Source organism: Vulpes vulpes, chromosome 5 (genome assembly GCF_048418805.1).
Source record: "Vulpes vulpes isolate BD-2025 chromosome 5, VulVul3, whole genome shotgun sequence".
NCBI classification, from domain to species: Eukaryota; Metazoa; Chordata; class Mammalia; order Carnivora; family Canidae; genus Vulpes; species Vulpes vulpes.
In genome coordinates this window covers 73,786,819-73,812,707 of record NC_132784.1, presented here as the reverse complement: position 1 = coordinate 73,812,707, position 25,889 = coordinate 73,786,819, and the positions used below count along the sequence as shown (strand labels likewise).

Sequence of the window (25,889 nt, the reverse complement as noted above, 5' to 3'; positions counted from 1 at the left end):
ACTTCTGAAGGAGACTATTTTCTGTCTCCTCTAACCTGTTGGAGTTATGTCAGGAGTTATTACACAAATTTTTGTTGGATTTGTGTACAGGAGATAAATTTATACACATTAGATAAATACATAATAATATAATAAATAAGTTGACTTTTGAACAACACAGGGGTTAAGAGTGCCAACTCCCATACAGTCAAAAATCTGTGTATAAATTTTGACTTCTCCAAAACCTAAATACTCATAGCCGACTGTTGACTAGAAGCTTTACTGATAGCATAAATAGTCGATTAACATATTTTGTATATTATCTGTATTATATATTGTATTCTTACAATAAATTAAGCTGAGGAAAAGAAAATGTTATGAAGAAAATCATAACAAACGCATTTACAGTACTGTACTGTAAAAATCCATGTATGAGTGGTCCCACAAAATTTGAACCTATATATGTTCAAGGGTCAACTATATGAGTCTACTACAGAATGTTAGTGTTGTTTCATAACTAAATCCCTCTTGCTCTAGAATTTGTTATGCAGAAATGTTAGCAGTGACTCAGAAAGCTAAATTTGGCCAATTAGGAACTTAAAAATATAAAATGTGTCAAATAGATAAGGTTAAATGTGCTACCTTTTTAAAAGAAGTCAGAATGCAACTGTTTTCCCCATGAAAAACTGAAGCAAAGAGAGATTCAGGTTGCCTAGAGTTACAAACATACTGCCAGGATTAGTGATCTGTCAAGTTGAGTGAACAACTTAATTGTAAGAACTATTAATTTATTGAAAGTAGATTTCACTCATCTAAATGTGTATAAACTGATTTGTTTATATTTTTAAGCTTTTATATGTATAAACATATATTTAATACATTACACAAGTTTGGTCATTTATGGATTTGAATTATCCCTAATCTGGTTACCTAGAAGGTTAGTTTTAAGATTTTTATATTTGGACCCTAGACATTAAATAACATTCTTCGAAGAGTGCTATCTAAACATAGATGTTATGAGCTTTTTTTTTTTCTTGCCTTAAAAAAATCTCAACTATTAATAAGTACAGAACTATATTTGAGTGAACGAAAGTTAACACTACCCAAATATATTGCATGTTGAGAAGTTTGTTTTTTCTTTTTTCCCCAATGTTTTACTTCTAGTGAATTTGGTTCCAAAATCATTTTGCTGAAGCCAATTATCAAAGTGTTGCCAAAACTCTTTGAGTCTCGAGAAAAGGCTGTTCGAGATGAAGCAAAACTAATTGCTGTGGAGATTTACAGATGGATTCGGGATGCTCTGAGACCCCCATTACAAAATATAAACTCTGTCCAGGTGAGGCACAAAGTTTTTGGTTGTCTTTGCATAAGGCTCATATGAAGATATTTCCTTCCTTTTGTTGTTGATATTCTATCCTTACAAATAATTATTTCTCATTCTTAATTTTGAAATCAGTTCTTGTTTTGTTTTTTTTCTGAGTATAGCTGTCTCTGTTTTGTCCTCTCAAGTTAAATACTGTGCATTCAGTGATTCTGGTTTGTCTGTGCAATTTAAAAGATTGCTTATAATGCTATTGGGTGGCAGGACCTAATATCTGTTTGGATAAAATGCATTTTATCTGTTTATTACAAATGTTTTTAGAGACTTTATCTAATACAAATATATCTGAATTCATGAACTAATGAGTGTCCTAAAAAGTGGATTTTATTTTTTTTTCTAAGTGCTTAGTCATACATCTTCAATAGTAAATATGTCAGTTTGATTTATGTTACCAAATGTATACACTTTAAACATATCTTTTTTTCTTGCCCTGTTAGAACCACATAAATAAGAAATTGGGTTCTGATGTTAGTAAATATAAATGTTAAGTGTGTTCTCTAATCGAGAGGATATAGGTATGTTTTAAAAATATTTTATGGTATTTGTAGTTGAAAGAACTAGAAGAAGAATGGGTCAAATTGCCAACAGGTGCTCCTAAACCAAGTCGATTTCTGCGTTCCCAGCAAGAATTAGAAGCTAAGTTGGAGCAGCAACAGTCTGCTGGTGGTGATGCTGAGGGAGGTAAGCCAGTTTTAAACACTGGTTTCTATGAAAATTAGGAAGAACGGGCCCAACCTCGAGTTTTGTAGAACTTCCATTTAATACAATATCAATTGTTGATAGCATTAATAACTGATTCCTTCTATATCAAGAGTTCATCAGGTTGTAAAAAATGTGAAAACTATTTTGATAAGTAAAAATGATCCATCCATTTTTAAGGTTTGTTTTTTTTTTCTCCTGGAAGGTGGTGATGATGGTGATGAGGTGCCACAGATAGATGCTTATGAGCTTTTGGAAGCAGTAGAAATTCTTTCCAAACTTCCCAAAGACTTTTATGACAAAATTGTAAGTAATGATAACTTTCTTCCATTTATTTCATTTTAAATAATTACTTGATTATAATTAGATTGTTCTGCTGAGCCCTTTCCTGGTGTCCCCTTACACCCCATATCTTCCCTAGTAGAGTGAATCAGTTGCTTCTATGTTCCCATACTGCTGTGTATATATACCTACTGTAGTATTTTCTTTTAACATGTCTTGCCAAAAACCAGAATGTTATTCTTGACTTCTTTTTCCTTGTCGTTTTACTTTTGACTATTTCTCCAGTGTATCTCCTTATTTCTATCCCATTGCCACTACTTTACCCCAGGTTTCCCTGACCTTGGCACTGTTGACATTTTTTGCCAAATAATTCTGGGTTTTGCGGGGCTGTCCTATGCATTGTAGGATGGTTAGCAGCATCTCTGGCATTTACCCACCAGATATCACTAATACCATTCCTCCAGTCAGACAGTCAAAAATGTCTCCAGACTTTGCTAAAATGTACTCCAAGAGACGCAATTATCCCCAACTGAGAAACAGTCTTATCCCAACTACCACCATCATCTCTTGTCCCCTGTGCTGCGGGAACAAGCCTTCTTGTAAAATTCCCTATCTTTGCTCTTGTCTCCTCCCATCACATTTCCCCATGTAATCAAAGCTGTCATTTTTGAAAATAAAAATCCTCCCTTATCATTGCCTCACTAAATCCCCTCAGTGGCTTCCATGAGTTTAATATGATATCTGAAATCATTCTATGGCTATCGAGGCCACCTAGGGCACCTTTGAGGCCCCTGCTTACCTTCCAGCCTTACCTTGCTCTCACTCTGCTCCTATATCATCTTTAACTTCTCCCAGTATCACATGTGCCACACTCTCCCCCCACCTCCCCAAACTCTGGACCTTAATATATGCTGTTCTTTCTGCCTATATCATTCTCCCCCATTCACCACATAATACTTCTTCATCCTCTAGATCTTACCTTAAGGGTCACTTTTTAGGGGAGATCCTACCTGTCAGCCTAAAGTAGGTTAAATCCTCTTGCTGTAATACCAGAGCAACTTGTACTTCTCTTTTCATAGTGGTCATGACCTAGTAGTTATTTATTGCAGATCTTTCTAGCTCTGCTGTCACCTCCTTCAGTCCCTCATTAACTTCTGATTAATAGATACTTGATAAATTAAATTGCATTGTAATCTTCTCCAGGGTGGCAAGTTTGTCATCTTCGTTGAATCCCCAATTCTTTCAGATAGTGGGTATGCAAAATTATTGAATGATTCCTTGATCTCTGGTGAGGTATTTTCTACTTTATGGCCATAGAACAAAACAAGTAGCATTGTACCACCAGTGTATAAAACTGATCTCCAAGATTAAAGCAACTTTGGTTGTCGGTTAAGTGATTGTCTTTTTCTGATCTTTTTTTTTTTTTTTTTTAAGATTTTATTTATTTATTCATGAGAGACAGAGAGAGAGGCAGAGATATAGGCCAAGGGAGAAGCAGGCTCCATGCAGGAAGCCCAATGTGGGACTTGATCCCAGGACCCTGGGACCACGCCCTGAGCCAAAGGCAGATGCTCAACCGCTGAGCCACCAGGCATCCCAGTCTTTTTCTGATCTTTTTAATGTTGCCAATATGTAAATTCTTTTCTCTTGTAGTTGTCCCACTATAAGATATGCTAGAAACACTTTATAGCAGATTTCCTGTTTAATAACTTGCTTACTAACATTTGCCTGGAAAGTGAGAAAGAAGTCTCTGGCATCCCATTCTTTTACTTATAGAACTTTAGGGTTGTGAAATGTTCTGAAAATATTTATTATGTATGAACAAAATTTTATATATATGAACAAAACATTCTGATTGGCTGCATAGTTTTGCAGTTTTGTTTTTTGACCGGCTTTAGAAAAAAAGTTTCTGAAAACAAAAAATAATTATGTATCTTTGAATTAGGAACATGTGAGAAATAGACTTTTATTTGTTTATTTTGACTTCTTATTTTCTGTTCTACAAGTGACTCATACCATGTCTTGCAGGAGGCAAAAAAATGGCAAGAGAGGAAAGAAGCTCTGGAGGCTGTAGAAGTACTAGTGAAAAACCCCAAACTGGAAGCAGGCGATTATGCAGATTTAGTAAAAGCATTAAAGAAGGTAAATGGGCAGTGCGTCAACACTGGTAACCTAACAACAGACCAGGCCTTTGAATTTCTCGCCATCAGTCATCTTTTTTATCACAACCACATTGCCATTTAAGGAACACTATTGGTGATTTTCTAATTATAGGCATACCCTTTTAAAGGGTTGTTTAAAACAATTGTCGTAGGTTAGTTTGGAGGGATTGGTTTTCAACCTTTATCATTTTGCTTTTATGCTTTCTGATAGCATCTACAAACCTCAAGAAAAAGAGGATCTTGCTGATGTAGAACCAAATATTACTGGCTTTATATAGTTTTATAGGATGAACTGTTTAAATTGGCTCTATTTAATGGGACAAATGTTAAATATGAAGAATATTTTTCTGTTTGTATATCTGCATGTAAAGTGAAAGATGTGGGGAATATGTGGTCATTATAAAGCAGGCAAGTGCTAAATAAGAAAGAAATGTTTTTAGAAAACACTCCTTTGGTCTTGCTGCTGGTTGATAAATTTATATGTAATGGCTTTTCATAAAATCTGAGAGTATAGATCAAATACTGTGGATATAATTACAGAGTTTAAGAACAAATTCTAAAGACATGTTCTTGAATATAGAAAACTTTGTTTCATTTGCTTCTTCAGCCTGAAATTACAGAGGATTAGAATGGTGGCTGTGGGGGGCAGTTAATCTTTAATTATATACACATGTAATTCTCATTATTCATGGTAGTTATGTTCTAGAAAGTCATCACAGCACTGGATTAGAAAATATGAACCATTGCTCCTAAGGAAACACAGGGCTAGGATTCGCAACTCTTTGGTCTCAACATTTTCATCAACCAGTCAATATATATATAGCTTGTTTTATCATTTGAAGAGGTCTCATTTAATATATATTATTGATGCATTAACATTGAACCCATGGCCAACAGCACTATAACTCATGCCTGAATAAAGCTCATCTAACACACAGAATTTCTATGTTAAGGCCTTTTTACCCTTAGGAACAATAGCGCTTCAGCACTACACTTGGGGGCCATTTTAAACAGTGAAAGCACCAACAAAAATCACAAAAATGAAAGAAAAGAAATAGAAATGCGGCACTAAACAGACCATGAAAAAGATACTTGTTTACAGTATAAGAGCTGAAAGAAGAAGGCAGAGTGTTGCTTTGTTCATTCTTAGCTGGGAATGTGCACACCAGGCAACTCAGATTTTTCACAGCTCTGTGCTTGTCTATGAATGACTGGGAGACTGCTATGAGGATTGATAAATATTAACAAGTAGGTGAATTCACAAATATGAAATCTGTGAGTAATGAAAATGGACAATGTTTTCCTCCAAGTGAGATTTGGAGGCAGAGATATGATTTGTCCCAATCTTATTTAGTTCTTAGTCTTCCAATCTTGAAGAGCCCCAGACCCAGGCAAGATTAATTAGATGGGAATTGCCCACAGGGAAAAGATTTCACCAACCTGGAGCATGGGCGGGAAGAGAACAGGTAGAAAAAGCACTAAGAGAGGGAAATGAGATTCTAGTGGCATTGAGAACTTCAGAGTCTCTCTAAATTCCAGCATGTAATTTTTATCTGTAATCTTATTACTTGTCCCAGAATTCTCAGTGCCTCAGATAAAAGCTTTTATTTTTTTAATCTAATGATAGAAATATTAATTGATGTTCTCCACATACAATTTCTTAGGATATTAGATGTTCAAATAAATACTGTTCTGTGATTTCCAGTGGCATTATGAATAATCTCTCACTGTATTCTTCACAGAGAGGATCATGGATTTTGTAATTGGGTAGACAGAGACAGTAGATTTCTGTGAGAAACTTCTCCCTCTTCACATGATGGAGTGGGGCCCATTAAAGACTACACATGAGTAGAAGGAAATTTAATTTTGTGGCTAATATATTTAAAACAATGAAAAGTTAATTTAGTTGTATAAACTAACCAGGAACAAGGCATTTTAAAAACTTTTATGTGATTTTACTTGCATGTAAACACAGACTTCATCTCCCTATTGTGATGACTTGACAGAGACATACACCAGAAATGGGGAAAAGTGGAAGAGAATGAGACTGAATAGGCTACAGATCGATCCCTCATCCCTATATAAATGGTCTCTTATGTTTGTTGTCTATATCAAGTAATCCCACTAATCTCCCAATATTTTTTTTTTTCGCCTTTAATACAAGTAATGCAGAACTATTCATTTTGAAATTCCTTTTGGTATTTCTGAAATTATTTCTTAAACTGAAATTTCTTTTAGGTTGTTACGTAACTTAGCATATTTTATGGGCTTTCCTATTTTCATAGGTTATAGTTCTTCCATTTCTCCCCACCCCTTACTCCACCTCCCTTCAATAGCTTCTTTGACTTGGCTAATTACCTATGGATGCTGAGATGATAGATAGTTATATAGATATGATTTTTTTTAATCTTTAGATTAAGATTTGGGTCTTCAGGGTATTAGCTTTTTATGTGTTATTAACTGTTTTCTTTTTCCCCTTGGTCTTTCTATATTTCACCCCTTTCTGTTTATATTCATCATAGTTTTTTAAGCACAATAATCATCGTGGATTTCATTGACTTTTGACTTTGTTGACAGTGTTTTTGTTTTGCTTACTATTAACTAGTGGCTTACATTAGTAGTTAAAAATAAATACTAATTGGTAATTACAGCTGACCCTTGAACACCATAAGTTTGAACTGCAAGGATCAACTTACACATAAATGTTTTTCAGTAAATACAGAACAGTACTCTAAATGTATTTTCGTTGTGATTTTTTAATAACATTTTTTCTCCAGCTTACTTTATCATAAGAATAGAGAATATAATACATATAACATATAAAATATGTGTTAATCAACTGTAACTCAGAAAAGCTTCTGTAGTAGTACTTAAGTTTGGGAGGGGTCAGAAGTCATATGTGGATTTTTGACTGCATGGGGGGATAGTGCCCCTAACCCTCATTGTTCAAGGATCAACTAATAATCATATTGTAAGCCTAGATTTATGGGAGGAGTGACAGCACTTTTAGTGATAGAATATTTCCAATTATTTAGGTTAAATTAACATTGTGAGCTAAAGCTTCCTTTCCCTAGTCTAGAACAGAGTCATGGAGATTTTCAAATCTGGAATGCAGTCCTCCTGGATACGTATGCTATTTTTCTTAAGCATAAACATTTCTTCACCTTCCTCACTCCCATTACCCAATTTAGAACACTTGTTTAATCAAACCACAATGTTTGACAAAGAGTGTTGAAGTCAGATAGGCCTGGTCCATCTCTCACCTAGAAGTTCATTCAGTCCTTTACCATCTTGAACTCTAATAGGTTCACAAGATCCTCTTCACAACTTTCCATCAGGACCATCAGTGTCTAGGGTTCAGCTCCCACTGGTTATTGCTCTAATGGTGGATAGGGAGAGCTATTCTCCCGAGAATGGGATTGATTGATGGCCTTTTTCTTTTGAGCTATATTAAAATACTGTTTCCAAATCTCATCTCAGATTCATTGAACTAAGATTTCTTGGAATGGAGTCTGGCATTTTTTTTTTTTTAAGATTTTATTTATTTATTAATGAGACACAGAGAGACAGAGAGAGAGAGGCAGAGAGAGAGCAGGCTCCATGCAGGGAGCCTGATGCGGGACTCGATTCCGGGACTCTAGGATCACGCCCTGGGCCGAAGGCAGGTGCTAAACCAGTGAGCCACCCAGGGATACCTGGCATGTTTTTGATGACTATCCCTACAATATACATTTATATCTAAATATGAAGTCTAGCATCTAATACTAAATATGTAATAAATGCTGATAGTTGATTTTTTAAATTTATTTTATTTTTATTTTTTTTAAGATTTTATTTATTATTAATGGGGGACAGAGAGAGAGAGAGAGAAAGAGAGGCAGAGACACAGGCAGAGGGAGAAGCAGGCTCCCTGCTGAGTGGGGAGCCTGATGTGGGACTCTACTCAGGACCCCAGGATCATGACCTGAGCCAAAGGCAGACGCTTAACCACTGAGCCACCCAGGCATCCCCTGATAGTGAGTTTAATACAGAAATGAATGGAAGTTTTTTCTTTATGGATATATAGTAGTTAGGGACTTAACAAAATGTTTATTAGGACCTGATTTCATCTTCTCATAAGAAAAATGAATTTATCATAACATGAGTTTACAGTGTGAATATGCTTTAGTAAAGAAAGCAAAAGCTTTGGAGTCAAAACAGAACTGGGTTTAAATCACATCACAGGGATCCCTGGGTGGCGCAGCGGTTTGGCGCCTGCCTTTGGCCCAGGGCGCGATCCTGGAGACCCGGGATCGAATCCCACGTCGGGCTCCCGGCACATGGAGCCTACTTCTCCCTCTGCCTGTGTCTCTGCCTCTCTCTCTTTCTCTCTGTATGACTATCATAAATAAATAAAAAATAAAATAAAAATATTAAAAAATAATAATAAAAAAAATAAAAAAAAAATACCTCCCTTAAAAAAAAAAAAAATCACATCACATCACATTGGCTAGCTCTGACCTTGAGCAAGTTAATCTGTACCTAATTTTTGAAATCTGTAAAATTTGATAATAATGTTTTCTACTTTATAGGATTTTGGTTGAAAAATAAGAACTATAAAGCACCTATGAAATTATAGCATCTAATTTGTTTTTAATAAATGTTAATCTTGCGGGGCAGCCCAGGTGGCTCAGCGGTTTAGCGCCACCTTCAGCCCGGGGTCTGATCCTGGAGACCGGGGATCAGGTCCCCTGTGGGGCTCCCTGCATGGAGCCTGCTTTTCCCTTTGCCTCTCTCTCATTCTCTCTCTGTCTCTGTCTCCTGAATAAATAAAATCTTTAAAAAAAAATGTTAATCTTGCCTCTTAATCATTACTCCTTAGCACTTAGGGAGTGCATGTAAGTGCCATCTAGAACTTCCTTGCATGCTATGCATTAGGGGTTGTTTAATTCAGGGAATCTGGAAGGAAGGATTCTACTTATGGAATACCAGATCATAGGGGCTAATTAAGTCTGAGGTGGAATGGAAGAATTACTTCTACCTAGAAATATAGTAAAGAGAAAGATGATGATATAAATAATGCTAGGGGTCCCTGGGTGGCACAGCGGTTTAGCGCTTGCCTTTGGCCCAGGGCGCGATCCTGGAGACCCAGGATCGAATCCCACGTCGGGCTCCCAGTGCATGGAGCCTGCTTCTCCCTCTGCCTGTGTCTCTGCCTCTCTCTCTCTCTCTCTCTCTGACTATCATAAATAAAAAAATAAAAATAAAAGATTAAAAAAAATGCTAGACACTAAGATACTCTAAATACACACTTAATGATCATTAGGTATCTAAAATGGCAGCTGAAAGGCCAGAAGCTCCCTCAGAAGAATGGTTGTGTAATGGCATTTGTAATTTAGAGTCTCCATGGACTTCTTTTTTTTAATTCAATTAATTAACCTATGATGTATTATTAGTTGCAGAGGTAGAGGCCGGTGATTCATCAATCTTATATAACACCCAGTGCTCATTACATCACGTACCCTCCTTTTAAAAAAAAAAAAGATTTTTATTTATTTATTCATGAGAGACACAGAGAGAAAGAAAGGCAGAGACACAGGCAGAGGGAGAAGGTGGCTCCGTGTAGGGAGCCCGATGTGGGACTCGATCCCAGGACAGGATCATGCCCTGGGCCGAAGGCAGGTGCTAAACCACTGAGCCACCCAGGCGTCCCCATCACGTGCCCTCCTTAATGTCTTATCACTGGGTTACCTCATCCCCCTCCCCCCCATTTCCCCCAGTCGCCATCCCCTCCAGCAAGCCTGTTTGTTTTCTATGATTTAGAGTCTCTTAGGGTTTGCCTCCTTCTCTGATTTCATCTTGTTTTATTTTTTCCTCTCTTCCCCTATGAAAGTCCCCATGGACTTCTTGACAGTACCTATACCAGTTTCTACTGGTGCTCCTTGAGTATAAACATTGGAGCTGTTGCCCTTAGGTGTCTTTCCTCTGACGTACGCTGTTTTTTGGCTTTTCCTGCTCCAGAGCAAAATCAACAGGCCTGTAGCTTGTCTGCCATTGTCAGAGTCCCCCCTGCACAGTTGTTCCACTCGGACAGCCCAGACTACTTTTAATGGAGAGTTAGCTATTTAAAGTTGTGGTTTTATGTATATGTTATTGGTTGAACTTTAATATAGGAGACTAAACAGAATAAAGGGAAGCCCTCAAATTTGGTACTGTCAGGGAAGAATTTTTCCTCTTTTATAGGAAACAAATGGGCTATCCTTTAGCATTACAGCTTGCAGAGTTCTTTTAAGAATACATTTTTAGGGACTCCTGGGTGGCTCAGTCAGTTAAGTGTCTGCCTTTGGCTCAGGTCATGATCCCAGGGGGGCCCTGTATCTTGCTGCCTGCTCAACTAGTTGCCTGCTTCCCCCTCTGCCCCTCCCCCTGCTTGTGTATACTCTCTTTCTCTCCATCTTAAATAAATAAAATCTTTAAAAAAAAAAACATTTTCAGTTCCCTTCTACAGGATTCTGACTGTTTTGTTTTCCTTTCTTCCTCCTCCTCTTTGTAGGTTGTTGGAAAGGACACCAATGTCATGTTGGTGGCTTTGGCAGCAAAATGTCTTACTGGCCTGGCTGTTGGACTGAGGAAGAAATTTGGACAATATGCAGGACACGTGAGTAACACTCCTTTTTAGATACAAATCAACGTTACCAAGATTGCCAGGCTAGCTTTATGATTAAAGCAGCTCTTTGGAATAAATCTTTATACATTGATTGGACAAAGTGAATTTTTCACTAAATTTTAGTAATATTGAGCCTAATCCCTCACAACATTTTAGTAAAGATGGTGTTGTAGCTAAATTTATTAGCTTTACATAGAAAATTGGGTACATCGCCTAAATACTTCGTTGAATTGATTTGCTTACTTATTAATATTTTGCTTTGTTCTTATAAGATATGCGGTATAACAGGATGAAATGAAACTTATGATAACCACCAGGGCAAAGTAAAATGGAAGTAGGAAAGGCAGTATAAAACCAGAAGTGAGATGAATATATAAAATGTATTTTATAGTGTTTTCCTATTCAAAAAATAATATACTTATAAACTTGAGACATTTTGTATAGATTACACTCTTGGTAGTATATCAGTTTGATTTGTTCTAAGCAATGCAATTGGAGACATTTGTTGACTATACCCTCTTTTCTGTATAAATTTCGAAGTACTCAAATTTGGTAACAGTTTTAATAAATTGGGATGTTTTAATTGTGGCATTTATAATTGGCCTCTAAATCTGGTCTGAACTACTTAGAAGGTATAGCATCCTGAAAATTGACCATACTAAACTATAGGGTTGAACTTGCTACTTGATCATTTGATTACCTAGATTGACTTTAGAGGCTCCTCATAGTTTATAGTCATGTGTCAGTTTTATGTTGTGAAGTTAATGTGTAAGCTCAGTTATGGTATTTGGAGCTTGCTTACTCATAGCATTAAAAATAATTTGAGACAACTGAAAAAAAAAGACACTACCAAATAAAAATAAATCATGACTAACTGGTTACCAGGGAAATAAAAATGAGTCCATAAAACCCTTAGACATGTAAATTATGAATTGAAATAAAATTATAAACCATATTTTATAGCAGTAATTATTATACAGTACTTATGTGTATGCATGTAATCAGTATGTTAATCAGCTTTTGGTAAGTTTTGTGTTACTTATTAGCATTTTTTTAAAAGAATGTATTTTTGTCTTAGTAACTTTTAATCTAGAAAAACAATTTTTAAGTTACATTTTAATTTGCTAAATCCTAGTTGGATGATTACCTGGCCCAGTTTTAGTTCTGGTTCTGGCTTTGTGACATTTTATTATACAGCTTAAAGTTATAAAGCTTATAGTTTGGTATATCACCCCCCACCCCCTTAAAACTGTCATATACAATATTTGAGGTCAAGCATATTAATGGTTCAGGTTTATTTTCTTTAGCTATTTATAAGCTATCTTTTTCATAAAATACAAATAAAGGCGAACTTTAGCTTTATAACCATTAAAACATCTTGATTTTTAAGTTTATAACTAACTCCTAGTATTGAAAAGTCTTTTATATTTCTCTACAGAAACTATATTTCTTCTGGTCTCTATCACTTATGTGGTGAAATCTTAAATATTTTTTTGGATGCCTTTGACCTTTGCTATATCTTTGGGACCTTAAAAGATAAACTTTAATTTGCCTGCTAGCACAGTACCGGGCACTCAATAGATGTAATAGGTATTCAACAAATATTTAATGAATTAGTGATAGTTTATAAGATAAAAATTATAAAAATTCCAACTTTATTGATCTAAACTTAGTACATGAGTAAGAGGATATCCTTCTGATCAAAATTGCTGTTATTATTAGTACTATTTCTTTTTCTTAGTATAGTAAAGGAGTGGGAGACATTTCAGTTTAGTGAAGTATATCAGAATCTTAGGTGAGGAAGAAAAATTACATACTGTACCTGTTCCCCTATCCTAAATCCATCTAGTTGGGAATCTTTTTGTCTAATGAAAGATGTTACTGATAGGAATGGTTATATGGTTGCATTAAGGTGGAGATGCAGAAAAAGGATTGAGAAGCACTGCAGAATGGGAACCCTTAATTGTTCTGGCGTAAGATCTTTGTGCCCTTCAAGAAGGAAATTACTTTTTATCCAACTTAGGTGTTCATTTTGTTTTGGTGGCACCAAAATTATTTAATAACAGCTTGTTACAAGATATATAACTTGCATACTGTAAAATTCACCTTCTTAAAGTTTATAAGTAAGTGGTTTTAATATATTCACAAGATTGTATAACTGTCATGACCATCTAAATCCAGAACATTTTCATTACCCCCCAAAAACTCCTATGCTCATTAGCAATCACTGCCTACTGGCAGCCACTAATCTACTTCTGTCTGTGTAGAATTGATATTTTATGGAATTATTTAAATGGATCATACATATGTGGTCCTTTATGACTGGCTTCTTTGATTTAGCATATATTTTCAAGGTTCATTCATGTGGCATGTCAGTACCTCATGCATTTTTGTTGCCAGCAAATTAATATTCCAGTGGTTTGCTTTTATAGGTTGTGCCAACCATTTTGGAAAAATTCAAAGAAAAGAAACCTCAAGTGGTACAAGCCCTGCAGGAGGCAATCGATGCAATCTTCCTTACTGTAAGTTGACAACATGAATTTGCACTTCTGTTTAAAATAAATTTTGTCAGTGTAATATTTTGATTATGCTTACAGTTGAGAAAATCTCACTGACCATGTTTTCTTTTCTAAAGACCACACTACAGAACATCAGTGAGGATGTTTTAGCAGTAATGGATAATAAAAATCCAACCATCAAGCAGCAGACATCTCTTTTTATTGCAAGAAGCTTCCGCCACTGTACTGCTTCTACCCTGCCAAAAAGCTTGCTAAAGCCCTTTTGTGCTGCTCTACTTAAGGTATAGACTTCTCTTTGGAATTGGGGGAATTTTTTTATACCTAGGGGAGATTTTTTTCCATATTAATTATGAACCATGACTACTTGACTTTTAGACTATAGATTATGGTCTTTGGAGGAGCAGACCTCTGAGGGCTCTGGAAACTGAATCCAAATTCTTGTACCCTGTGTTCCTATTCCCAAAGGAAAGCACAAGTTAGCTTTATGATTCCACTGTTAAACATTTTGTTTCTTATTTGGCCCATATAATGGTATTCAGCTGGATCTGGCCAAGCACAGGCATACAATTTGGAGTCTTTGAAGATCCTTTGCATATGAGGCATTTTAAATAGAGAGTAGAAGGAAAAGGAAGCACTTATTTGCTGAATGGATTACCAGAGGTTTCCTTATCCAAAAAAGAATATGTAAAAGAATAACAGTTAGCAAAAGGAAAGCTACACTTAATTAGCTTCAGTAAACTGTAAAAAGCAAATTCTTTATCCAATAATGACTAGTCTGAATTAAAATCAGTAATACCCAAAGTATCTTGTATTAAGATCATTTTGCTTCTTCCGGACCATAGCACATCAATGATTCTGCTCCTGAAGTCAGAGATGCTGCATTTGAAGCATTGGGTACTGCTTTGAAAGTGGTGGGTGAGAAAGCAGTAAATCCATTCTTAGCTGATGTGGATAAACTCAAGCTTGATAAGGTAGGTTAGTGATAGATTATAATGAAATTGGACAACAATTCTATCTCCGTGTATTAGATTTTGTTTTGATTTGGTCTATTCTGTTTCATGAAGACAAAAATGCTGATCAGTTTGTGAAGGTTATTTCATTTGCCACTGGTAGTTTAAGCCTGGACTGTGAAAACAGCTTTTGACAATTTAAATTTCCTCTGAAGCTATAGTGGTGATACGAGTAGAAATAACTTCCAAATTGTAAAAAAAAGAAACAAAAAAATAAAGCTGATTGATCAGTCCCTAGAGGAGGTGAAAAGAATGTTCTAAGATAAATTTATTTCGACTGTCTGGAAAATTACCCTTCTAAATATGAATTTTGATTAAAAATGTATGTTTATTATAATTTTAATTTGTGTAGAAATAAAATGTAAGAAAGTAGATAATTTATTTTTGCTGAAAAGGAAGCTTTCTGATTTCTCATATAGTTGGATTTAGATGACTTGTTAAGTACTAACAGTGATTAAATTTCAGAGTTGGGCTTAATGATGTTCATCTCAATTTCATTCTCTAGATCAAAGAATGTTCAGAAAAAGTAGAGCTGGTACATGGCAAGAAAGCTGGACTAGCAGCTGACAAGAAGGAATCCAAGCCTGTTCCTGGAAGGACTGCCACTTCAGGGGCTGCAGGAGATAAGGACACAAAAGACATTTCAGCACCCAAACCAGGACCCTTAAAAAAGGCACCTACTACTAAGGTTAATAGATGACTTGGGAAATACGGTTTAAAAGTTAGAATTTGGTAAGGCGGGATCTGATTCTCAGGTTCCTGGTTGTCCTTCCAGTATGATTTCATTTGAGAAATGAATTCGTTACCACATTGAAAATAGAGCAGAACATCCATCAACAAAGACAGAGTATTCCAACAATATATTTGGCTAAGTAAACTTTAATAGAGCTAAAAATGGTAATCAAGATACAGGAGTGCATTTTGAGGGATCGTAAAGTAATCATTAAGTAAAGAAAATGTGGCAAAGCCCTTAACAATAATATCACCTTGGTCATTTTGCTAATAATGCTGTTAAATCATGTCACCAAGTCTACATACCAATTAAGGTCTTGTATCTTTGTATAAGTGGAAAAGAGGAAAATGCCTAAAGGTGAATATGGCATTCTTTTAGAGAACACTTGTCCCGTGGACTCTGTGAAGCATGAAATTATCTACTGTAGATATAGAAAGTTTATTCCTTTCTCCACCCTGAACCCCACCATGAATTAGGGGAGAGAACTGGTATTTAATAAAGCATCACTTTGGGAAATATTTTACCTAATAATATCATTTAATCATCAAACAACCCTTAAAATAAGTGTTTTGTGATTCCCATTTTTCCAGAAAGGGAAAGTGAGGCTCAGCAAGGTTAAGTATTCTGCTGTTGCAGCTCACTATGGTATTTTTATTGTCTGCTTGTTCGTTTACTACTCACCACCACACCATATTATAAACTTTAAGGGATAAAGATCTTATTACTGCTCAATTCTCCATGCATAGATGAGCTTCTGGCAGACAGAAGGAAGCGGGGACACATTTGGTGAATGGCTAGAGTTGCCGAGCTGGGATTTGGACCCAGACATTTCTAACTACTACAGTATGTGTACTTTCGCTTGTATTATGCAGTGTTCTTCAGCATTCTAATGGGAGGTTGGCAGCCATTCTCTTCTGTCACCAGGTGTTGCCTCTCTGGACAATGACCTGGGAACAGTACCTTAAGGCCTTTTCTTATCTTGCTGAACCCTACCATGCTGGCCAACTTTCTCTTACAAAGAATCCTTTTAAAAAGGGCAGGGGGGAACAATCTACTTCATTCTTCTTTTGAAAAGACTTTATCAATATACCTGCTAAGCTAATAAACATATATAGCTGTAAACAAACAAAAAAAGATAAGTAGGAGATTTGTTAATTGAAGTCCCTCTCTATACAGAAAGTGCTATTTACTATAGAAAAGGATCTAGAAGAGGTGTTCTGGTTAGTCAAAGAGTATAGAATTTTCTATTTTTAGGGTCAGAAAACAATGAAATCTCTATAGGGTCATTGTTACGAACCAGCAAAATCATACTGCTGATATGAACTGGCAAGTATTGGAGGTTTTTCTTTGATGAAAAAGAGCATTTTAGTTTTACTAACTATACCTTTTTAAAAGCTCACATTATGTTCAAGATAACATTGGTTTCAGAGGAGGTCTGAATGTTGAAGACTAATTGGGCCCTCTGTCATTTTATCTTTTCTTTTTCAGGTTTGGGGCATAGTTTAACAAATATCCAAAATGGGTGGAATGATGTGAATAGTGATGCATGTTACCATATTAACTTTACTGCTATTGGCTGTTTGCTTTGTGATAAACTGTGATTTTCTTACGACCTTTCAAAACTGAAGTGAAGTACATTTAAATCAAGCTACTTAAATAAAGTCTTAGCAGATAAAAGCCAGTGAGTATAATAAAAAGTATGACCAACTGAAGTTTATTCCAGGATCACACAGACAATTCAATAGTAATATTCGAAAACTTACTAAATGTAGAGATGCAAAGAAATCTAATTTCAGACTGAAAAGGAATGTAATAGATTTCAGCATGTCTTCCTGATGAGAATTCTTAAACACATAGAAATGGATGAATACTTTGACATGACTAAATATATAGAGATAGATCTTTAGACAGCAGTAGATCTTATAAACTACAGGTCAGCATCATGCTTCATAGTGATGAAATACTAGGAGCACTCCTATTAAAGTGAGGAGTAAAACAAAAAATGCCTGCTGGTACTGTTGTTATTTAATAATAATCTACAATTAGATAAAAGAATAAAGTAAAACCTGTGTTGATATGAGGAAGGAAAAGGCAGAGTCATCACTTTTGTAGATTATTTGGTCGGTCATATACTTGGAAAATACAAGTAGACCAGTTGAAGAACTATTACAGCAATAAAAAGATTGAGTTCTGTGGCCTTCTTCAACATAATTAGACCATTCACTGGCATTGTCATAGCAACCACTCTATTCAAAATTGGGTAGCTCTACAATGAGTTAGTAAGATATTTTCCTGTTATTGGGGTATCTTGTGATGAAGTATTGGGTAGCTGCTGGCAGTTAGAAACTGCCCTTTACTAATGTAGGAAAGATTTAGAGGCATTTAAGGCATCAAATGTTAATTCTTAATCTGTAAATGTAGTATAATTTCAGTTCATTTTCATTTCATTTATCTCTTTAGCTCATTCTGATTTAGAGGTTCTTTAATAATGGGGTCTGTAGATTTCCCCACAAATGGTCTTCAGGAGGTCTGTCTGTCCTTGAAAGTGCTAAGTTCTATGGGCACCAAAAATACCTTGTATTTGGTTGGTTGAACGGTCCCTCATTTTTAATCAAATTTTCAGGGAGTCGCTGGCCAAAAAAAAGTTGAAAAACCACTGTTCTGAGTCCTATGTGGTTTATTTTATTTTATTTATTTATTTATTTGTTTATTTATTTGTTTATTTGTTTATTTTGTAATTGCTTTTAGGCTGGAGGTCCACCTAAGAAGGGGAAGCCAGCTGCACCAGGCGGCACAGGGAGCGCCGGAACCAAGAACAAGAAAGGACCAGAGACCAAAGAGATAGTGGAGCCCGAGCTCTCGGTCAGTTTCATACGAGGTGCCTCAAACTCAGAAAAGCATGGAAAATCGGTTCCTATGAGAATATTTGAGTTGTTTCCTGAGCTGTACAACATATATAGTTGATTGATATTTTTTAGCTTATTGAAATGGTGCCACAGCATACACGTGGAGTGTCCATGTAGTTTGGCCTGCAGTATTTTTACATCCTCGTCATCTGTTTCCTAAAGCAATTCTTTATTTTTTTTAAGATGCATATATTTATTTGAGAGAGAGCATGCGCAGCGGGCCGGGGTAGGGGCAGAGAGAGAGAAATATTTTTTTTTAAGATTTGATTTATTCATGAGAGACAGAGAGAGAGAGAGGCAGAGACATAGGCAGAGGGAGAAGCAGGCTCCCTGCAGGAACCTGAAGTGGGACTCAATCCCCAGACCCGAGATCACACCCTGAGCATGACGCTCAACCGCTGAGCCACCCAGGTGTCCCAGAGAGAATCTTAAGCAGACTCTGCACTGAGTGCGAGCCAGACATAAGGCTCAATTTCATGACCCTGAGATCACAACCTGAGCCAAAACTGAGAGTTGGACACTTCAACTAACTGTACCACCCAGGCATTCCCCCCCACAAGCAATTCTTAATTTTAATGTTTTTGTATTTTACAGATAGAAGTATGTGAAGAAAAAGCTTCAGCTGTCCTTCCTGCTACCTGTATACAACTTCTAGACAGCAGTAACTGGAAGGAAAGGCTGGCCTGTATGGAAGAGTTCCAAAAGGTAGGTGCACATAGATGAGTTGAATGCAAAAGAACATTGCATTATATAGAAGTGATGAAATTGACAAAGTGCTTGCCCTACTTGCTGTGTTTTGTATCCAGTGAACATGTTTTAGGTTGTTAACTAAAGATGAGGGGTGGGGTGCGGTTTTAGCTCTGTAGTGTTAATCTTTCAATATCTGCTTTCTATCTATGGCTTGTGTAAGCTCATAACTTAATATTCAACAAAAGTAGGTTTATTTTTAATTATAAGATTTAGATGAATTTTAATATCACAGTATTTGTTCATTAAACTTTTCATGGGCAAACAGATCACTCCAGTTAAACCACCCCTCATCCATTTCTGTTTCTCTCTTTGTTGTCATGATGAGAAGGAGAACAGACATTGTTACTTGGTATGAGAAGCACCTTTCAGAAATCCTTGTTGAAAAGGAGCATGAAAGTTCCTTTTTGACATTTACTCTGATTCTCATGAGGAAGGTAGAAACCACAAGGGCACTGGGACTTGAGGCAGAAGACCTGGCTTTCAGTCCTGCCTGTGCCATGCATCGGGTTTAGACCTGAGTTGTGCATCTTTGAAGTTTAGTACTTAACCACTTCTAACCTATCCTACTTTGTGATGTGTTTTTAGGAAAATCAGATAAGTCAAAATATGTATAAGCAGTTTCTGCCATACATTAGGCAAAGGAAAACTTTTACTGTTATATTCCTTGGACCAAATTCTTCGTTAAATCCTGAAATGGGGTTGGGGGGGCGGAATTTCAATGGTATTAATATAACTGTACATCAAATATCCAAATCAAGAAACAAATCTATTTGAGCTCCCTCTATAACCTTCCTCTTTCAAGTCACCTACTTGACTTTGGTATCTACCCTTTCCCTAGGTAACCGTTAACCCCTTAAATATCATTCTGTTGTTTTACTTCAAGGCTGTTGAACTAATGGATCGAACTGAAATGCCATGCCAGGCATTAGTGAGGATGCTGGCCAAGAAACCTGGGTGGAAAGAAACCAATTTTCAGGTAATTTTTAATTGGAGATTTTAATATCTTTCGTTAAAGTAATTTCCATCATACTCTATAAATTGAGAAAGATGTAGTTTGCTAATGATTTTTAGCCCTTTTAAAAAAATCACTCAACCAATGTGTCATCTAACTTTAAATGTAAACAATGGAGTGTGTACATTTTGATTCAACACATAACCATACCTTTGTGTAATTGATAGTTTATATGGAAGTATATATCTATATATTGTGTAATTTATGTATATGCATTTTTCTTCTCATTAGTTAGGGCTAGAAGCCCCTTAATCTTCACATGTCAAGAGAGGGATGGACAGGGAGACAAGTTTCTTACTTGTTTGGTTAAAAGATAAAAGGTCTTTAGATTGCCAGTGAAAAATTACCACATAGTTTAATGTATTAACTGATAATAGAGATAAAATTTAACAGTGCCATTATTTAGCCTAAAAAGTAGGTATAAAGGGAGGTATAAGAAAGTGATGCAGTGGGCTCCCCCACGGGGAGCCTGCTTCTCCCTCTGCCTATGTCCCTCCCTCTCTCTCTGTCTCTCTCATGAATAAATAAATAAAATATTTATTTTAAAAAAGTGATACAGGAAAGAAAAGTTTCCTTCTCTAGATATTCATAGACCTTGTGGGAAACAAAAGTTTGAAATATATCAGGTTTATTTTGGGCATCCTGCTAGTCCCTTTTTTGCTTCTCTTCTGCCACTTCTTGTTCTCTCTTTAGGATCATTGGCTTCCTTGCACACTGTGTTCCCTTAGCACTGTTCCAGCACTTCAGCCATACCATCCAGCTCCAGAAAGTCTTCCTCTGCCAAGAGGATTTCGTGCTGCCCTCCTCCCCTACACACCACTTTTAAAACCCCTCTTTATGCAGCTTCTTAAGTGAAAAAGCATACCTGATTTGAGCTAATACCCTCCTATGTGTTAGATCCATAACAGAGGATAATTTTATATGTGTATTTTTCTTTATAACAACTTTATTGAGAGTGTAAAACTCACCATTTTGAAGTGTACAATGCAGCAGTTCTTAGTATATTCACAGAGTTCTGCAACTCCTACCACTCTATAATTTTAGAATATTTTCATCACTCCAGAAAGAAACCCCATACCCATTAGCAGTCACTCTTCCTCCCCAGATTCCCCCCATCCCTGGCAACTATGAACTCTACTTTCTGTCTCTATGGATTATTTCTCCTGGATAATTCGTATAATGAAATGTCTTTTACTTAGCATAATATTTTCAGGGTTCACCCAGATAGTAGCACTTATAACTCTACATTCTTTTTTATCACTAAATAGTATTCCATTATATGGAAGTAGAACATTTTCTTTACCCATTTATAAGTTGAAGGGCATTGGTGGCGTTTCCACTTTGTGACTGTCTCTGAACGTTCACGTACAAGTTTTTTGTGAGCACGTTTTTTCAAAAGATCTATTTATCTTTTAGTAGGGGGAGGGGCAGAGGCAGAGGCAGAAGGGGAGGGTGAGAGAGAGAGAGAATCCCGAGTAGATGCCCCACTGAGTATGGAGCTCAATGCAGGGCTCCATCTCATGACCCTGAGATTATGACCTGAGTCAAGATCAAGAGTTAGACGCCTCACTGACTGAGCCACCCAGGTGCTCCTATATGAGCACATTTTTAATTCTCTTCGATATATACCTAGAATTAGAATTACTGGGTCATATGGTAACTGTGTTTAACTTTTTGAAGAACTGCCAAACTGTTTTCCACTGTGGCTTCACCATTTTACATTTGCACCAGTGGTGCAAGAGAATTCTAATTTCTGTACATCCTCACCAATTCCTGTTATTTATTTACTTACTTACTTATTTATTTATTTATTTATTTATTATTTTTTTAAGATATTTTTTATTTTATTTATTCATAGAGACACAGAGAGAGAGGGAGAGAGGCAGAGACACAGGCAGAGGGAGAAGCAGGCTCCATGCAGAGAGCCTGACGTGGGACTCTACCCAGGGTCTCCAGGATCACGCCCTGGGCTGAAGGCGGAGCTAAACCGCTGCGCCACCGGGGCTGCCCCTTATTTGTTTTTTAAATTCCTGTTATTTAAATATTCAAATAAGACAGAGGGAAATATTGATGAGCAAAGGGGTCCCAAGAGCCATACATCTGCCATCATCACATTAACATCTTTAAATTATTTTCACATCGGGGATCCCTGGGTGGCGCAGCGGTTTAGCGCCTGCCTTTGGCCCGGGGCGCGGTCCTGGAGACCCGGGATCGAATCCCACGTCAGGCTCCCGGTGCATGAAGCCTGCTTCTCCCTCTGCCTGTGTCTCTGCCTCTCTCTCTCTCTCTGTGCGACTATCATAAATAAAAAATAAAATATATAAAATATATATATTTAAATTATTTTCACATCTTCATTCTTCCACTTAAAAATCTACAAGTTCTTGAAATCTCTCAAGTTCTGTGTATGTGTGTGTGCGTGTGCGCGTGCGCACACGCGCACACACATCTGCGTGAGGATTGTAGTTTTTTGTGAGCAACACTAGTAGGAACTCTGAGTTATGCGGTTAGTTTGGTCATTTATTATGTATTTCAGGATGTGTATTCAGTACTATATGCAAATAACCCTAAGAGGAGAATAGAGAAATTAATTTTATCAGTTCATAAACTTTTCATGTACTAATTTTGCTTGTTAATATTTTAAAACATTGAGTTTGGTTTTTTCTCTCTTGCTGTCAATTAGCTATTTTAATTCATAGCAAGGATAAAAATTATTTTGCATCTTTGTTCAAAATTGTCATTTTTGGGCAGCCCGGGTGGCTCAGTGGTTTAGCGTCGCCTTCAGCCCAGGGCGTGATCTTAGAGACCCAGGATTGAGTCCCACGTCAGGCTCCCTGCATGGAGCCTGCTTCTCCCTCTGTCTGTGTCTCTGCCTCTCCCTCTCTCTGTCTCTCATGAATAAATAAAATCTTAAAAAAAAAGAAATTGTCATTTTTAAAGGCATCTGGCTGGCTCAGCCGGTAGAGCATGAAGCTCTTGATCTCAGGGTCATGAGTTTGCACCCCATGTTGAATGTAGAGCTTACTTTAAAAATAAATAAATAAATAAACTTGTCATTTTTAGTTTGGTCGTGTTCTCAGGTATCCCTGTGTTACATCTTTAGGCTGCCATAAAAATAAGTAAATCAGTGTTTTTGGCTTACTCATAAATTTATGATGCTTATCCTTGTTCAGGTGATGCAGATGAAGCTTCATATAGTTGCTCTGATTGCCCAGAAGGGGAATTTTTCCAAAACTTCAGCTCAGATTGTCTTGGATGGCCTTGTGGACAAGATTGGAGATGTGAAATGTGGGAACAATGCAAAAGAAGCTATGACAGCAATAGCAGAAGCTTGCATGTTGCCATGGACAGCTGAACAGGTTAGTGACAGAGCTTTCTTTCCCCAACTTTTTCTGGCTTTTTCCCGAATTTTAATTTAAGGTTACTGATTAAACTGTAGTTCTTTTCTTCTCAAGTCAAAACATTTTTATATTGTGCATTTTTATCTTTACCTCTAATATTATACTGTTGCCTGATAAGAATTTATCTTGGCCAAGAATATTCTATTAAAAAATGAGAGTGATTTTTCTCTTAATCATTATAATTCAGAGTGATCACTAATGAAGAGTTGTAAAGTCCAGAATGCTTTTAATACTCCTGTCACATACCTCATTTTCTTGTGTTAGTTAAATATTTCATTCCTAAGGCATTCTTGCAATTCTATCAGCATTAGAAAAACCACTTCTACCTTTATGCCATACTATATTTCTGTGAGATATATATGAGGGAATACATGGTTATTTGTGTTTTCTTCCTTCTTCGCTTCAGGTTATGTCAATGGCTTTCTCACAGAAGAATCCCAAGAATCAATCAGAAACTCTGAATTGGCTATCAAATGCAATAAAAGAATTTGGTTTTTCTGGGTAAGTCAGAAAGAAATCAGGTACAGAATAATTAAATATTGTGCCTACCTCTGACTTGTTATTCTGTTTGCTGTAGCTATCTCTGCCATTTATGAGAAGCCAGAGCTGGGTCATCTAATACATATAAAACATAACTACCTTTGTTCCTCAAAAGTTGATGTTGGTTCATGCTCCTGCATTTTTATGTCCTCTAACATTAGAGCTCTCTAAGTTATCTTTCCATAAGTGTTAATAACTATCCCTTAGAAAAGCCAGTTCCAAGGATTTTTAGTCAAACACATTTGGAAATTACTACATATAATCACATTCGTTTGGAGATCCGTCATGTATGTTGGTGAATTCAAGTTTACCTAAACAACAGAGAAGCTTACCTAACTTTATTTATTAACCCACTGTTTCCCAAACTTGTTTGCATATTGAACACATTTGTTTATTTAACAAAATTTTACAGAGCTTACTTTATGCCAGGCACTTTTTTTTTTTTTTTAAAGATTTTATGTATTTGAGAGAGACACAGAGATAACAAGAGAGTGGGAACAGGGAGGAGAGGGAGAAGCAGGCTCCCCGCTAAGCAAGGAGCCTGACTTTAGGCTCAGTCCCAGGACCCTGGGATCATGCCCTGAGCCAAAGGCAGATGCTTAACTGACTGAGCCACCCAGGCGCCCCTATGCCAGGCATTTTTTCTTTTTCTTTTTCTTTTTCTTTCTTTCTTTTTTTTTTTTTTTTGCCAGGCACTTTCTAAATAATAATTCATTTCATTTAATTCTTATAAAAACTATGTGAGGTATTGTCATTCCCATTTTAAACATGTGGAAACTGGGGCACAGGAAGCTTGAGTCATCTGTCCAAGTCACAGTTCTGAAGTGGCAAAGCCAAGATTTGAATCTAGGCTTTCAGATTCTAAGAAAGAATACCTTAACTGCTATACCATGTTACCTTTCTCTGTGCCATGCTTGTTTTTTACTATATACCTCTTAATGTCTTACAAAGTAGTTTTCTAGGGGCTCATGGGTGGCTCAAACAGTTAAGCGTGTGACTTCAGCTCAGGTCATGATCTCAGGGTCCTCGAATTGAGCCTCACATTGGGCTTCTCCCTCATCAAAGAGTCTACTTATTCCTCTGCCCCTGACTTTGCTTGTGTCCGCACTCTCTCTCTCTCTTTCTCAAATAAATAAATAAAATCTTAAAAAAAAAAAAAAACCAACAAAATAGTTTTCTACATTCTACCAAATAAAGAAATACTACCCTAGAGGTTCTCAAATGACATTCAAGCAAAGACACAATTATTTGGGGGTGCCTGAATGGCTCAGTCAGTTAGGTGTCTGACTCTTGGTCTCAGCTCATGATCTCAGGGTTTTGAGATCAAGCCCTATATCAGACTGGGGAGTCTGATTAAGATTCTCTCTCTCCGGGGATCCCTGGGTGGCTTAGTGGTTTAGCGCCTGCCTTCACCTCAGAGCGTGGTCCTGGAGTCCCGGATCAAGTTCCCTGCATGGAGCCTGCTTCTTCCTCTGCCTGTCTCTACCTCTCGCTTGCTCTCTCTCTCTCTCTCATATGAATAAATAAATAAAATCTAAAAAAAAAAAAAAAAGATTATCTCTCTCTCCCCCTTTCTGCCCCTCCCTCCACTCACACACATGCACACACTCTCTCAAATAAAAAATCGTAAAAATTTTAAAAAATGAAAATAGCAAGGAGTGATTGTTCTTCAGTAGGTAGTAGAGGGGAATGAGTTGGGGGGGTGGGTCGGGAGTAGGAAGAGATAAGATGTGAGAAAGAATGGGGCCAGGTCACATTGGGCCTCGGGTTTTGAATAAGTTGGAAACCATTAGATGATTTTGTTTTTCATTAGATGATTTTTAAAAAATATTTTTATTTATTCATGAGCAACAGAGAGAGAGGGGCAGA

The 25,889-nt window shown here is 36.7% G+C and overlaps 1 protein-coding gene across 18 annotated transcripts in view; it reads left to right on the top strand.

Annotated features, from left to right (window-relative positions):
- The window catches only part of CKAP5 (cytoskeleton associated protein 5), a 107,019-nt gene that overhangs the window by 42,917 nt on the left and 38,213 nt on the right, over positions 1–25,889 (top strand). For all 18 annotated transcript variants that reach the window (XM_026004061.2, XM_026004066.2, XM_026004065.2 and 15 more), the window contains exons 5-18: positions 1,144–1,315; positions 1,909–2,041; positions 2,265–2,365; positions 4,370–4,483; positions 11,036–11,140; positions 13,582–13,671; positions 13,785–13,949; positions 14,511–14,639; positions 15,184–15,366; positions 18,160–18,273; positions 18,912–19,022; positions 19,951–20,043; positions 23,253–23,438; positions 23,887–23,981. In XM_026004061.2, the coding sequence (XP_025859846.1) occupies positions 1,144–1,315; positions 1,909–2,041; positions 2,265–2,365; positions 4,370–4,483; positions 11,036–11,140; positions 13,582–13,671; positions 13,785–13,949; positions 14,511–14,639; positions 15,184–15,366; positions 18,160–18,273; positions 18,912–19,022; positions 19,951–20,043; positions 23,253–23,438; positions 23,887–23,981 (1,791 nt within the window). The remainder of the gene's footprint in view (positions 1–1,143; positions 1,316–1,908; positions 2,042–2,264; positions 2,366–4,369; positions 4,484–11,035; positions 11,141–13,581; positions 13,672–13,784; positions 13,950–14,510; positions 14,640–15,183; positions 15,367–18,159; positions 18,274–18,911; positions 19,023–19,950; positions 20,044–23,252; positions 23,439–23,886; positions 23,982–25,889) is intronic.